Source organism: Petaurus breviceps, unplaced genomic scaffold, assembly GCF_028583685.1.
Source record: "Petaurus breviceps papuanus isolate PSGF00001 unplaced genomic scaffold, PetGlider_PUasm1.0 225, whole genome shotgun sequence".
Taxonomy (NCBI): domain Eukaryota; kingdom Metazoa; phylum Chordata; class Mammalia; order Diprotodontia; family Petauridae; genus Petaurus; species Petaurus breviceps.
Window position 1 is genome coordinate 15,034,806 of NW_027185889.1, and position 14,441 is coordinate 15,049,246.

Below are 14,441 nucleotides of genomic sequence, written 5' to 3' on the forward strand. Positions count from 1 at the left end.
ACAGGGAAATTTTTTGTGAGTTGCTTTCTTTGTATCCTTAGTGCTTAGTTTAGTACCTGGCACATAATAGGTGCTTAACAAATGCTCATTAATTATCTGAGATGGGAGAGAATAGGAGGGTTTAGCACTGCACATAGCCTGTCAGACTTATTCAATGTGCCCATTAGTTTTGCTGAAGCGATTCTGACTGGGTATGTAACATTCCACACTCATAGTCCTCTTCATCTTTATCTTCAGTCATATTGGTTAGTCTTGAATAATGTTTTTTCTCTTACAAGGGAAGGGTAGGGGAAAAGTAGAAGGTGGGTTAATAGCTGGTGATGACTGGTGTTAAAAAAAAGACATCAACAAAGTTTTTATTTTTTTTTTAAAAGTTGAACTCTTTATTAAACATCCAAACTAACATCAACTACATTTATTTAAAAAAATAATGGCACCTGTTTTGAGTTCAGTTATGACCACATACCGTGAGGTGAAAATATACTAAGACTTTACAGATTTTCTTTTTCACGTTGGTTGACATAAAACTTTATAGCGTGCTACACAAAATGGCAATTTGGTGGTGGACAGATCCGGTTGACAGCCAGGTAAGAACTACCTTCACCAATGATGACTACAACCTAGGCTAGCATTCTCTTAGACACAAGTAGTGCTTTTTGTTGAAACATTTCTCTCAAACATACACAAAAGAAATCCACACTGCACAAGTTTAAAATAAATAAAATTTGCAACAAATAAATCAGGTCTGAAACAATCTACGTACATACATTATTTCCAAACATCTTAGAACAGAGAGCATTTGGTTGATTTGAGGAAATTGGCTGTTTTTGTTCTTAACGGGGGTTGCCAGTCAGTCTCTTTGTTAATTGCAATGTTTGTTTCTTTAGGTTTCTAAGTGTTTTAGGATGTAGGCAGCCCGGATCCCTTCTTTTCCTAATTTAAATCTGCAGGCTGTTAATCCCTCAGAGTGGGAACTAAGCCACCATGTGAAGCTATCTCTCCAGCAAAAACACTGCATTTTAAATTCATCATGTTTGGGCTTTAACATTAGCTAAGGAAACACATGATACAGTCTCCAACTTATTGGAAGAATCCTACACAAAGTTATCCAGGGTGGCTGGGCTCCTAGGGTAGCCTATTAAATTCTCAAGTCTGGCACTGTAGACTAGAACCTAACAATCTCATGTAATCATGATTCTCTGGGAAAATGCATTCAGTCTCCTGGATGCCAGGCACACACTTTTCCAACAAATCTACAATAAAGGCAGGGAGACCCCTTTCCAAGCCACTGTTGGTGGCTCCATGGCTTAAGCCCAAGGAGTGTGGTGGGGAATGGGGTCAGAGGGTGCCTGCCAGAGCAAATGCAAGAAGAATGAATACATCTTTCTCTTTGGCTGATTGCCAATTGACTTTTTTTTTCCTTTTAAGCATTGATCCACAATTTATTATGGTGGTCTGCTTCCCCTTCACTGTCAGGGATTAAAGGGTTACTTTTACAACACACTCATAAACACATTCTACCTTACCCCTACTCCTTCCCACCTTCTTATTTTTCCCACTTGGATTCTAAAGAAAAATCACAAGTTGGTGCAATTAGAGCCTCTGGAAACGCACATCAGAGAAAATCAGGTTGAGACAGTCTTGGCAGCACTGTTTATGAAAAGAGGATTTGGAGTAGGGGAAACAGCCAAAGGGTCACTTTACTGGGGGCTTGGTGGTCTCAGAATGCTGCACCTTACCCTTGGTAGTAACTTTCACCTCTGACCCTCCCTTGGCCTGAGGTGAAAAGGGAGGATAATGGGGCTAGGGCTGGTAGTTAGAGAGGTAAAACTAGCCCAAAGAGCTTAGGGTTAGAACCAAGACGCATGGGAACGGAAATTATAAGGTGTAGCAACATGGTTCCCTAAAGCTTCCTTCTAGGCAGGCTCCAGGAAGACCATTTCACTTAAATCATTCATTTCAAGTCAGTGACCACCTATATATTATACACGTATGCACAATTCTGTTTCTTAAGTCTCCAAAGCAAGAGAACGGTATTGTTGGGTTTTTGGACACAGTACAAAAATGTTTCTATCCCATGCTAGGAACCAAGTGTTTCAGAAACAAACCCAAAGGACACAGAGGTAATTGATGGCCAGAGGGAAGCTGGTCCTAGTCAATATTATTGAACTCATAGAGACAATCAATAGAAGCCTGGAAACTGGAAGAATGAGTTATAAGAGCAGTTGGGTGAAATGTCACACATGTGGTGACATGCAGGGACAAATTAGAGAGGGTCAGTGTGGGTAAGGTTATAACCAGCCTCAGGTAAGGTGGGAGAAATCCAAGTAGTGGAACTATGACCCAAAAGGAGAAGTACAGAAGTCTTGGTCTTTAAGCTGAGCTCAATCTAACATCTCATTAGGATGGCAAAAAACAACATGAAACAGATTCTCAAAAATAACAGAGCTTAAAGATGGCAGGCAAGTCACCCCCTCCAAATTGTCAATGTAGTACTTTTGGCTACTGGTTTCACTTGAACTAAGGACCCTTTTAAAGGCAACCTGTGGGGAAGTATATTCAGTTACCAAAAAATTGGGGGAGCCCACCAAATACAAAAATCTTCCTCAATCCCCAAGGATGTCCACGCTCAACATCTCATGGGAACTTCGTGGTTATTGTGTTAGGCAACACAAAAAATTGGCTTTCCTATGCTTATAACTTAAAAGTCCTATCTTCTCATCCATGGGATGGCAGGAGACAATGGGGAAAAAAGGTTAGTTGGCCTACCTGTAAATTTGAGAAAATTCCCCAATGTTTAAATTCCTCAGTGTTCAAAATGTATAATCATTTCAAATGCATATATTTTCCTGATAGGAATATGTCCTATGTTTCTTTTTTTTTTTTAAAGCAATTTTTAACTTGCTCAAGGTCACACGGCCAGTTATTTCTGGGTGTGGTGCTGAGTATCTGAGCCCGGATTTGATCCAGGTCATCCTGACACTGGAGCCGGTGCTCTTACTCACTGAGCCACCTGGTCACCCCTCCTATGTTTCTACTAACAAAAAATTAGATATTAAGTCAGAAGGGCTCATCTATTCTCACTAATGTTTTCAATCTCTAGTGCACCATCATTCTCCCCCTTTAATGGGGACATAACAGGGTGCCAAGGGAAAAGTCTTATTCAGTTATTATTCTTTTTCTAACAGAACAAATCATAGGGAGCAGATGAAAAGTACACTTTGCCTCTGCAGAGTATACCATCGGTTACTGGTTCATAAACTTTCTTTCTTTCTTTTTTTGCTTTTTGGAGGGTAACTGAGGTTAAGTGACTTGCCCAAGGTCACACGGCTAGTTTTGTTGTTTTTTTTTGGTGTGTGTGTGTTAAGTGTTTGAGGTCAGATCTGAACCCAGGTCCTCCTGACTCCAGGGCCGATGCTCTATTCACTGCATCACCTAGCTGCCCCTCATAAACTTTCAATAAGGCTTCAAAACAAACCCAGCCCTATTGGTGGATTCATTAAAACAAAGTGTTCCAATTACCTGGCAGCTGGTCATATAAATTTAAGTCAGCATTCATCACTAAAGAATTGTTTTGGATATCACCCAATACCTAAGTTTCAGGAGACTGTCAATCACAGACATTTCAGGGTGTCATCCCTCTTGGCTAGGTGCCCCAGTCCCAGACATTGGAATATGACCAAATAGCATCCCAATGAAGCCTCACTTATAGCATTCAAAATGTTTGCTGATTCATACTAGAGTGAGAAGATTCACTCATCAGAAGAGTCTTAGCAGTGAAAAGAGCAGCCTGATTACATGAATAAGCAATAAATAGGGGGACAAACATTAATCTCCACGAGACAAAAACAGGTTTTTACTCATTCTTCTAAACAAAAAGAACAGCAACACAAATCATTACAGAACAAAGATATCCCCACCTCCTACCTATGAGTATTTTTCAGGGCCTTCCTCTGAGAGTACACTCGGGATCCTGCTTGTGATATCAATGAATGATATAAATATTACAATTTATTTATCCCTGTTCATGGGTGCAGGTGAATACTGATCATTAGATACAGACATGGAAAGGAAACTGAAACTCACCTATGTTCTCCTCCCCAAGAACCTAAGACCCTTCCACTTAATCCTGGCTTGGTGAGTCATTCGTTTATCATGTAGACACCTAAGGACAAGCCAGAAGTCCTAACAAACACTAGGAAGGGATCTCAGCTCTTCCCTAGAGCCTGGTTCAAAGAAATCCAACAAATAAGAGACCCGATGGAATATTCTTCTTTATGTTTGTATGATACAAAATTGCAGTCACACCTATTTCCCTGCCAAAGGCTTACCCCTCATTCCCTGAAACCACAGTTCACACAATCACATTAAATGAGAGATTTCCCTAAGAGCAGCTATTTGAAAAATATTGCACTTGTTTGAATCCAGGTCATTAAAAACAATGCTTCCTAAAGACAAAAAAAATACACTGAGGTTTCAACCATTCTTCATATAAAAAATTAATACATATACATATATTCCTGTATACCTTTGAATAGCATGGAGCCAAGTAGGAAATTTCTACTTACACAGCCTTTCTGTTTTCTTTCTTTAGCTTTTTAAACATTAAGAAAACCTCTAAGTCAAAGAAAGCATTTTTTCCTCCTTATTCAGAGGCTAAAAAATTTCACACAAGTTGGAACTTTGTGGAATGCTTTAACTTCAATGCCATTTTCCATAAGACCACAAGAGACAGATGGCATCTGTAGCTCTAATGTTCTCATAAGTTATTCTTTCTCTCATCTCCCACCTTCCTGAAAGGACCTTATCAGTGTGGTGGGTGATTTCATTATCCACTTAAATCACCATTCACTCAACTGCCTGCCCAATAGCCAGACATGACATCATGCTCTCTTTCTAGTGGACCAAGAAGTTGTGTTGAATCAAGTGTGTCTCTCTTGCTTTCTATAGCGACATCACACCATTCCTATGTTCGCATATGCTTTGATATTTTCTACAGAGAAAAAGAGAAAGGGGACCATATCTTCCCGAAAGGCTGGATGTCACACAGTAACAGGCCAGGGCAGTCCTTGAAGGACCCAATACAAAATACAAATGACTTCCAGACCAATTGATAATCATATGAGCCATATGGAATTATTTGGCACATTCTAGAGCAAAAATAAGTTACTAGTTAGTTAAAATAAAGCCAAGTGGAATGATTAAATTCATTCATAAATCCTACCATTTTGCAATTTCAAGGACAGTAGATCCCCATTAAAACATTGGGTTACTAGTGTGTTAGAAGCTTTTTTTCAATGTACCCATGAAAATTCTAGTGAATTATTATGGACATGGGAGCCCTAACTGTGGACTAGCTAAATAGGTTGGGTACCTCTGTAGAAAAGAATATTTTGATGTTTCTAGTGCCCATGCTCAACTCTACCACCAGGATCAAACCTTTCTATTTCTCCGGGAGGCAGATCAATGGAGAAAAGGGTTTGCTGACACACCCAATTTCAAAAGGTAGGTTTAGAAATCCACTTTGACCCTCCTGACATTTCCCATGCACCAAATCTTCCTGACCCAGCCCCCAAAACTTAAATAAAAACAAAAAACTTAAATTAAAAACATAAAATGAAACAACCCGATACTCCCTTCTTATGCTGTGCTGGTTCTGTGGAGTGGAAATCTGTTCCAATTAAGGCAGCAAAGTAGTGAGGGGAGACTCTGACAAGAGACAGGCTAACCATAGACAGTGATTAAGTAGGCAACTGCTATCAGGTTAGAGAATTGCAATTATTTACAGGTTACAGCTTGAGTCCTCTTGAAGCTGTCATTCAGTGTGCACGACAGCGCCTTTGAAAAAATTTTGGTAGTTAGTATATGTGGAAAAGGTTTACTCTATTGAAAGAAGGTGAAGCCAGAACAAATAGATTCATCTCGGTATTATTATCCTCTCAATAGCACACAGAATATGATCCCAGTTTTTACAAAATATCGCGAGAAGGGTGACTGCAAAGAAGGTGCCGAGGATGTGGAAACGGCTCTTCATCATGGGGGCGACGAACTTGGCAATGGTGGAGACGCACACTAGGATGACGGTCATGAAGGCCAGGATCACATTGATACACTTGCCTAAGAGGACTTTGGCGTTCACAGTGTCGGTCTGGAGGGCCTGCTGCTCCTGCTGATGAAGCTCGAGTTTGGAGATTCGGGTCTGGCAGGACTCCAAGGCTTCCTATGAGTGTGGGGAGAAAGAGAGACATGTAAGATTCAGGATGGGATAAACTGGGTGATGCCTGAAGACAAGAAGACATCTTTCTGAGTTAAAAGCCTCCCTCGGTGATTTAGCTGTGTGACCCTGGGCAAGTCACTTAACCCTATTCACCTCAGTTTCCTCATCTGTAAAATGAGCTGGAGAAGGAAATGACAAAACTCTAGGATCTTTGCCAAGAAAACCCCAAATGAGGTCACAGAGAATCAGACACAACTGAAACCGACTGAATGACAACCCTATGAGATATAAAATGAGGAGTGCTGAATGTTTAACCATTTCTAAGCTCACTTCTAAGTGTAGATTTCCTTTGGCACATTTACTCAGTTTCAGTCTATGAAATAAAGAGTGTTGGACCTAATGACTTCTACGGTCTTTCCTATCTCTAAACCTATAAGCCTACATTTTAAAAGCCTTTAACCAATCTGGGTTCCAGAAGCCGGATGACAAAAAACAGTTCCTTCTTCTATGTGGAAGGGTGGTGAACCATGAGTGATAAGTGTTACAAAATCCCCATAGTTTCCAGTCACCTAACAGCTTTTCTTTGTTGTAAGCCATCCGTGGTCCTGGATGGTGACGGAGGTAGTTGTCCTAAGAAAGTGACTGTAGAGTAAAAAAAATCATTAATAAAACTTAAAAAAAAATTCTACTATTAAAAAAGATTCCACTTCAAGGACGATCTGTGTGTGTGTGTGTGTGTGTGTGTGTGTGTGTGGTCTCTTTCATTAGATTCTAAGGCAATTCTTGAGGGCAAGGGCTGTCTTTTGTCTTTCTTTGCATTCTCAGCGCTTAGCTCAGAGCCTGGCCCATAAGTGCTTAACAATAAGTACTTACCATTTCTTGTTTGTGAAGAATAGAAAATTAAAAAAAATCTATGATTAAGGAGCCAAGGCAATCTACCCTGTGAGTTTCTCAATGGAAAGGAAAACTTTAAAGCTTCAATTGTATGCATCTATCATTTGAGAGGAAAGTGATTCATACATTTTAATGGTGTTAGTCTAACAAAGAAGACAGAAAGAAAAAGAAAAAAGACATTCCAAGATTTTAGCTCATTTTGTTCAATAAGATCAATGAGAAATATGCGAAAGGACTTTGCAAATTTTTTTTAATGCTCGAGAAATGTAGTGGGTCTGGATGGCAATACCATGTTTGAAAGAGCACTTTACAAAACCCAAGAGTGCTACGTAAACATGAAGGGTTGTTATTGGTATTGCTTGGAAGAGCAATCATATTAATAGTTAATGTTTATAAAGAGCTTTCAAGTTAGAAAATCACTTTACAAATATTCTCATTATAACCTCACAACAACCCTGGGAGGTAGATACTATCAATCCCCACATTTTACAGAGGAGGAAACTGTGGCAGAAGGAAGTGAAGTGACTTGCCCAGGGTCACACAGCCAGGAGATGCTGGAGGTGAGATCTGAACTCAGGTCTTCCAGACTCCAGGTCTAGTGTTCTACCCTAGCCACCTAGCTTGGACTAGGAGGATCTAGCTAGGATTTGGGGATCATTCAGGGAAGCATGGTGTAGTGGATAGTGCTTAGATGGTTAAAATCCTGTCTCAGATGCTTACTAGCTGAGTGACCTTGGGCAAGTCACTTAATAGCTCTGGGTCTCATTTTCCTCAACTGTAAAATCAGGGAGCAGGATTTCATGACTTCTAAGGTTCCTTTCTGCTCTTGCTCTGTGAGTCTGTACTATCTGAAAAAAACCATTTCTTATAATGGAATATCACTGGTGACGATGATAGAGTTCTGGAATTGGTCCACTGAGGATTACATTGCCTTGTGTCTTCAAAATGGGATCATGGCTAGGAATAGGGAATGTACGTTTAGTGCAATCCTCGACCTTAAAAAAAATCCAAGTGTCACTGATGACATTTGTGTTCCACATCATAGTCATTTCTTTATATCTGCCCCTCTGCCAGCACACACACACACACAGAGCTTTAAAGTTAGAAAAATGTTTCACAAATATTCTCCTTTTAACCATACAACAACTTTGGGAGATAGAAGCTATTATTTTATCCATTTTACAGATGAGGAAACTGAGGCAGACGGTGCTCTCTCTCTCTCTCTCACTCACACACCCCAGTTAAGTCCACCAACACAACCAAGTCTCAAATATAACATCTTGCCTCTATGATATTTCCCCATCTCTACCTCTTCAAGAAAAGGAAGGAAATACATTTTTAGTTTTCCCTTATTTTACACATGAAGAAAATCAGGCCCAGAGAAGTGGATGCTGAAAATGATGGAGCAATTCCAAGGTCTTCCTAACAGACCCTCCCTAAACATGCAAATACAATTCATGGGTAGGTAGGTGGTGAAGTGGATAGGGTGCTGAGCCTGGCGTTGGAAGACCTGAGTTCATCTATCCTCCGACGCTGGCTAGCTGTGTGACCCTGGGCAAGTCACTTAACCCTGTTTGCCTCAGTTTCCTCATCTGTAAAATAAGCTGGAGAAGGAAGTGGCAAACCACTCCAGTGTCTTTGCCAAGAAAACCCCCCAAATGGGGTCACAAAGAGTCAGACACAACTGAAAAATGATTCAACAACAACAACAAAGCTCATGGAGTGTGTTACATATCCAGGTATCACTGAGGAATGGGGTGGTGGTAAGTCTCTGCCCTCACCTTAACAGGGGGAACAAGAGTGCTGGCAAAAATAAATAAATAAACAAACAAATAAATAAATAAGTGAATGAATGAATAAATAAATAAATACACTTCAGTGGCTGAGGAAGGGCCCTGGCCTAATATTTATTCAATAAACATTCATTTTAACCCAGCAGCCCCTGGGGGGGGTCATGTTTTCACCCCTGTATCCCCAGTGCTGGGCATACAGTAAGGCCTCCATAAATGCTGACTGATTGCTAAATCTGCTGTGATGTTCAGTGCACACCTTGGTCACTGATAGGCATTTGCTTTAAGTCATTTAAGAAAAAGGTGGGGGGAGACAGCTAATAGCTCCAACATTCATTATAGTTTTCCATTAAGTACATACATTGGAGACCAAGGAATGGAATTAATGCATTGCCATGGCAACTCTCGTTACACCAGATGATCAAAGTTAAATCATTCCCATTTCTTCTCATACAAAGAATACAACAAGGGTTTTTCTCTTAGCATGCGATAGAATTATTGTGATAGAAATTAAGAGTCCCTATTAAGATTCCCCAGCTTTGGACCTCAGGTGGCCTCCGTCTTGACAAGGCCACACAACCCAGGAAAAACAGAAGAGGTTTGTCTCTAGAGGTGACTGGGAGGGGGAGGAGGGAGAAGATAAGAGCCCTCAACAGGGAGTCAAGGAGACCCAGGTTCAAATCCTGCCTTAGGCACTTTAACTAGCTGTGGAACCTAGGGTCAGTCATTGAACCTTTCTCTTGACCTCAGTTTCTTCATCTGTGAAATGGGGATAATAGTGGCCCCTACCTCGCAGGGTTGGTTGTGAGGAGCAAATGAGAAAATATTTGTTAAGTGCTTTGCAAACCTTAAAGAACTATAAAGTACCATTATTCACATCATCATCATCACTTCATTAAAGTTTATTTGCAAGGGCAGCTAAGTGGCGCAGTGCTGGAGGCAGGAGAATCTGAATTTAAATTTGGCCTCACTTGACATTACCAGCTGTGTGACCTTGGGCAAGTCACTTAACCCCAACTGCCCTGCCTTCCCCCCCCTCCAAAAAAAGTATATTCACCTCTTCTTGCTTACCAGAGCTTGATCAGCTTCCAAGATCCAGCTCAAATTCAGATGTGATAATTAGCAACAGCTAGGAGTCAGCCATTCATAATGACATTCTGAGAGACTGCAGGTGACTTGGATAAAGTCACACAATTGTAAGCTGAGACACAAGGATTCCAATCCAGATCCAGGCCACAACTACCTCACTATTAGAGACCAAATCACTTCAAAATAGCACAGCGGGGAAAGAATCCTGACTCTGGACTCACAGGACCCAAGTTCAGATCCTACCTCTGACACTTCTTGCTCTGTGTGACTATATCCAATTCACTTAATCTCTCTGGGCCCTACTTTCTTTATCTGTAAAACAGGGAAACTGAACTAAACAAGGGTATGAGTTTGGATTCCTTCAAAGGGCCGTACTCGAGGACCTGGAGGGTAGCAGGTTCCCTGCCCCTGATAGCCATTAAAGGCTCTTCCCTCTCTAGAGCTGTGTGACCCTGCATTTGGGATCAGGAGACCTGGGTTCAAATTCCACCACAGACACTAACTCTATAATAAAGGGAAAGGGAAGAAGCATTTATTAAGCACCTACTCTTTACAGATTTGATCCTCACAAAAGCCCTGGAAAGCAGGTACTATTATTACCCTCATCTTACAGTTCTGAGAAATACTGAGGCAGACAGAGGTTGAATAGCTTGCCCAGGGTCACAGAACTAGTAGGTGTCTTATGCTAGATTTGAACTCGGTCTTCCTGACTCGAGACCCAAGGTGACATCTAGCTACTTCCAAGTGCAGACCCTCTGGGTCTCAGTTTCTCCATCCATAAAATAAGGTACTTGGAGTAGATGACCCCTAAGATCCTTTCCAGCACTCAAATCTGTGATCCTTTGAACTCCAGAACCTCAGTGTCCTCATCTGTTAAATGGGGACACTAACACCTGCTCATCTATCTCTCTTAGAGGTCTATGGATCTGTGAATTAGTATTATTTCTTCATATTAATTTTAGATGTTTGTCTTTTCTTTTTTGAGGCAATTGGGGTTAAGTGACTTGGACAGGGTCACATGGCTAGTAAGTATCAAGTATCTGAGGCTGGATTTGAACTCTCCTCCTTACTCCAGGGCTAGTACTCTACCCACTGTGCCACCTAGCTGCCCCTAAATGTATTTCACTGGGTTCAGAATAACTCCCCATATTCTTTTAAAAACCCTTTATATAGCCTGGAGGTTAACCTGCACCTTCAGCCCGTGGCCATGGCCAGGCCAGGGTATATATTATGCCCATGGCATAGCCCAGAGTCTAAGGACTGAACAAGGGCTGAGACTCAGAAGCCACACCATGACTAAACCTTTGCTGAGTAAGACCTCTGACAGCTTCACTACCCACCAACATGACAAAACCACACACTTAGTCATTTCCTTGGCAAGGTTTTTTCCCCTCTTCTGCAGTTCAAAAGGGAATCAGGAATAAAAGCTTAAATTAAATTTTCTGAATCCCCTGATGACTTTTCTCCCTCTCCTTCTCTGCTTTTCACTTTCCCCCCAAATAATTTCTAGGCGATTGAAAAAAAGGAAGGAAGAAATAATCCAAGCAACCACAAAAGACAGGTACAGACAACCCAGATGGTCACCACCTTCTGAAGCTAATTGACCTCATACTGGACCCTTATAATTTACCTGCTAAAATGTAATGATTAAATTGCCCAGAGTGATGGGAACAGCATTCCTAGCTAAGAGCAGGGCCATAATTTGTCTGCTAACCTAAACTGGACTCCTCGGTTTGGGTGGTCAGAGCTTTCCACCTTCTCTGTAATGGTCCAGAGTTCTGAGGTTCTGGGGTTATCATCCAGGCAGCTGCAGTACCAGTTCCCACCATTCCTGGTGAAATAGCTGACCTCTGATTTCAGTTTGTGGGAAGACGCACATTTCTTGTTTGCTGAACCCTTAGAATGATGGTTTCTGAATTGGGTCTTGCCCCTTCAGAAGTCTGGGCCCTTTTCCAATTCATTCTGACCCCCTCCCCCCACCTTCATGCCTTTCCCCGGTGTCCCCAGACATCCCCTAGAAGGCATTCCTGCCTTCCCTTTCACGTCACAGAATCCTTGATTTGGTGCAAGCTCCAACTTCTGTCTACATGAAACCACTCCCCATTCCTCCATATACAAGTGTGGAGGCTCTTAACCTGGGCTCTGGGAACTTAAAAACAAAACAAAACAAAACATTCTGATGACTATATTTCAGTATAATCAGCCTCCTTGCACTCTATCCACAGTGCCACCAAGCTGCCTATTCCTATTTTGTAGATGAGAAAACTGAGGTAGATAGAAGTTAAGTGACTTACCCAGGGTCACACAGCTAGTAAGTCTCTGAAGCTGGATTTGAATTCAGGTTCTTTTGTCTACAGGTCCAGCACTCTATGTACTGTGCTACCTAGCTGCACAGTAAATATTAAATGCTCACTGATTGAGATGTCCAGTCCCCAAATAGTAAATGAACTATTACTTGAAATAAGGCACTGTGGGATAAGAGAATTCCAGCCTGGAGAAGGCCCTGAACTCAAAATGCTTAAGACATGTACAGAAATAGGGGCTGCCATTTGCAAGAGAGATTGGAATGATATAGATAGGTGAGGTATATTTTCAAATTACATTTTTATGAATATTTATAAATGGTATGTTTAGAAAGTAAATCCTGAAGGCCCTAGAGGAAGGGGGAGACTATCCTATGCCTCCCCCATATCTGGCTTACTACCTAAATCAGGGTTTTGAGGTCTTGGAGCTAATGCTCAAGTGGAAAAGAGTTGAGGGAGAGAAGAGTGCAGTAAAGGCATTGGAGAGTTGGCCTTGAAGCTGGGAAGACCTAGGTTCAAATCCTGCTTCTGGTCCATATTTGCTGTGTGTGATCCTAGACATGTCACTTAACCTTTTAATGTTCCCTGGAACTAGATTAAAATGGAATTGGACAATTTTTAACAAAATAAATAAAAATAGATGATGTTAATATGTGGTTTCCTAAGTCAATATGCACCCAAATGAATGGATTGTATGTATGCATTCTTTACTGGTCTCCACTTTGGTTTCCATTAGACACTGTGAATCTAGACAATTCTCTAGATTCTGAATTGCAGAGAAGGTGTAAACCTACATGGGTAGATGGAATTCTATCCATCTAGTTCCTTATACCAAGTAAGTCACAGTTTGTTGAAAAAGAAAAGAAAGAGAAAATCTAAAATAGTGGAAATTTCTCATTTCTAACTGAGCAAAGAGGGATTTCTAGGATTAGAATTATGCAAAAAAAATAAAACAAACAAAACCCTCTAGAGATTGGGCAGATAGCATGGCATACTGGATGGAGTGCTGGACTTGGGAGTTAGGAAGACCAAGGTTCAATCTTACCCCAGATACTTACTACTTGTATAACCTTTAGCGAGACATTTGCACCTCTCTGGGCCTCAGTTTCCTCATCGGTGAAGAGAGGTGGATAGGGCTGGACTAGATGACCTCCGAGATCCTTTCAAGTTCTATAGCTATGATCTTGGTTCAAATCTGACCTCAGTCATTTTATTATTTTCATGATTTGATACATCATATCCCCAGGCCTTAGTTTCCTTATTTGTAAAATGAGGGGCCTGAACTAGATAGACTCTGGGGTCCCTTGCAGGACCAGGTCTATGATGCTATAATCTAGTCCAATCTGTTCAAGTATGAACACAGCTGTGTGAACCATTTCCTGAAGCCTCCAGAAGGGGGCACTCCATAGCTTAGAGTCATCTAGAGAGCCAGTATTAAAATGAACTGGGGAAGGCAGGCAGAGGAAAGAAAAAACATGGCGGAAAGAACATTGGGCTCAGGAAGAGAAGAGCTGGGCGCCATCTGGGCCTTGTGACTAAATACTCTTTTGATCTTCAGCGAGTTTTAACCTCCTTTGGCCTCAGTTTTCTAATCTGTAAAATGAGGAGATTGGACCAGCAGGCCTCTGAGGCCTGGTTTTAGCGCTAGGATTCTATGCTCTGTAAAATGAAGGGGGTGAGGTGGGCTAGACGAACTCTGAGGTCCCCAACAGTCCTAAGCCAATCAAAAGCGAGAGAGAAGGTTGTGCTTATTTCCCAATATTGGGTGACCTCAGTTACACCTGTGATGGAAATGAAAATGGCAGAAGGGAGTGGGAAGGACGCCCTGGGACTGCAGAAAGAATCTGGTAGCAGTGGTATAAATGTGACCTAGTATATGGCGGCCACCAGTGGGAAGGGTAAGGCTGGCAACATCCCTTTCCCAAAGTGTATCTCCCTGACGTTCTCTGTGCCCAGCGCCTGATGATGTAGCTGTAGTGGTAGAAGCGGGAGTAGCAGTAACAGCAGGAGTATCAGAATCGTAGTAATAGCAGCAGGAATGGGAGGAGGAACAGCAACAGGAATGGTAGTAATAATAATAGTCGCAGGAGTAGGAATAAGGATACTAGCAGGAATCGTAGTAACAGCAGCAAGAGTAGTGGTAGTAAC

At 41.5% G+C, this 14,441-nt stretch overlaps 1 protein-coding gene across 1 annotated transcript in view; it reads right to left on the reverse strand.

The window, feature by feature from the left end:
* Window positions 1-667: 667 nt before the first annotated feature.
* Window positions 668-14,441, reverse strand: part of TMCC3 (transmembrane and coiled-coil domain family 3) — a 117,103-nt gene continuing 103,329 nt past the window's right edge. Inside the window, exon 4 of the mRNA XM_069095177.1 lies at window positions 668-6,220. Within this exon, the coding sequence (XP_068951278.1) occupies window positions 5,918-6,220 (303 nt within the window). The 3' untranslated portion in view covers window positions 668-5,917. The remainder of the gene's footprint in view (window positions 6,221-14,441) is intronic.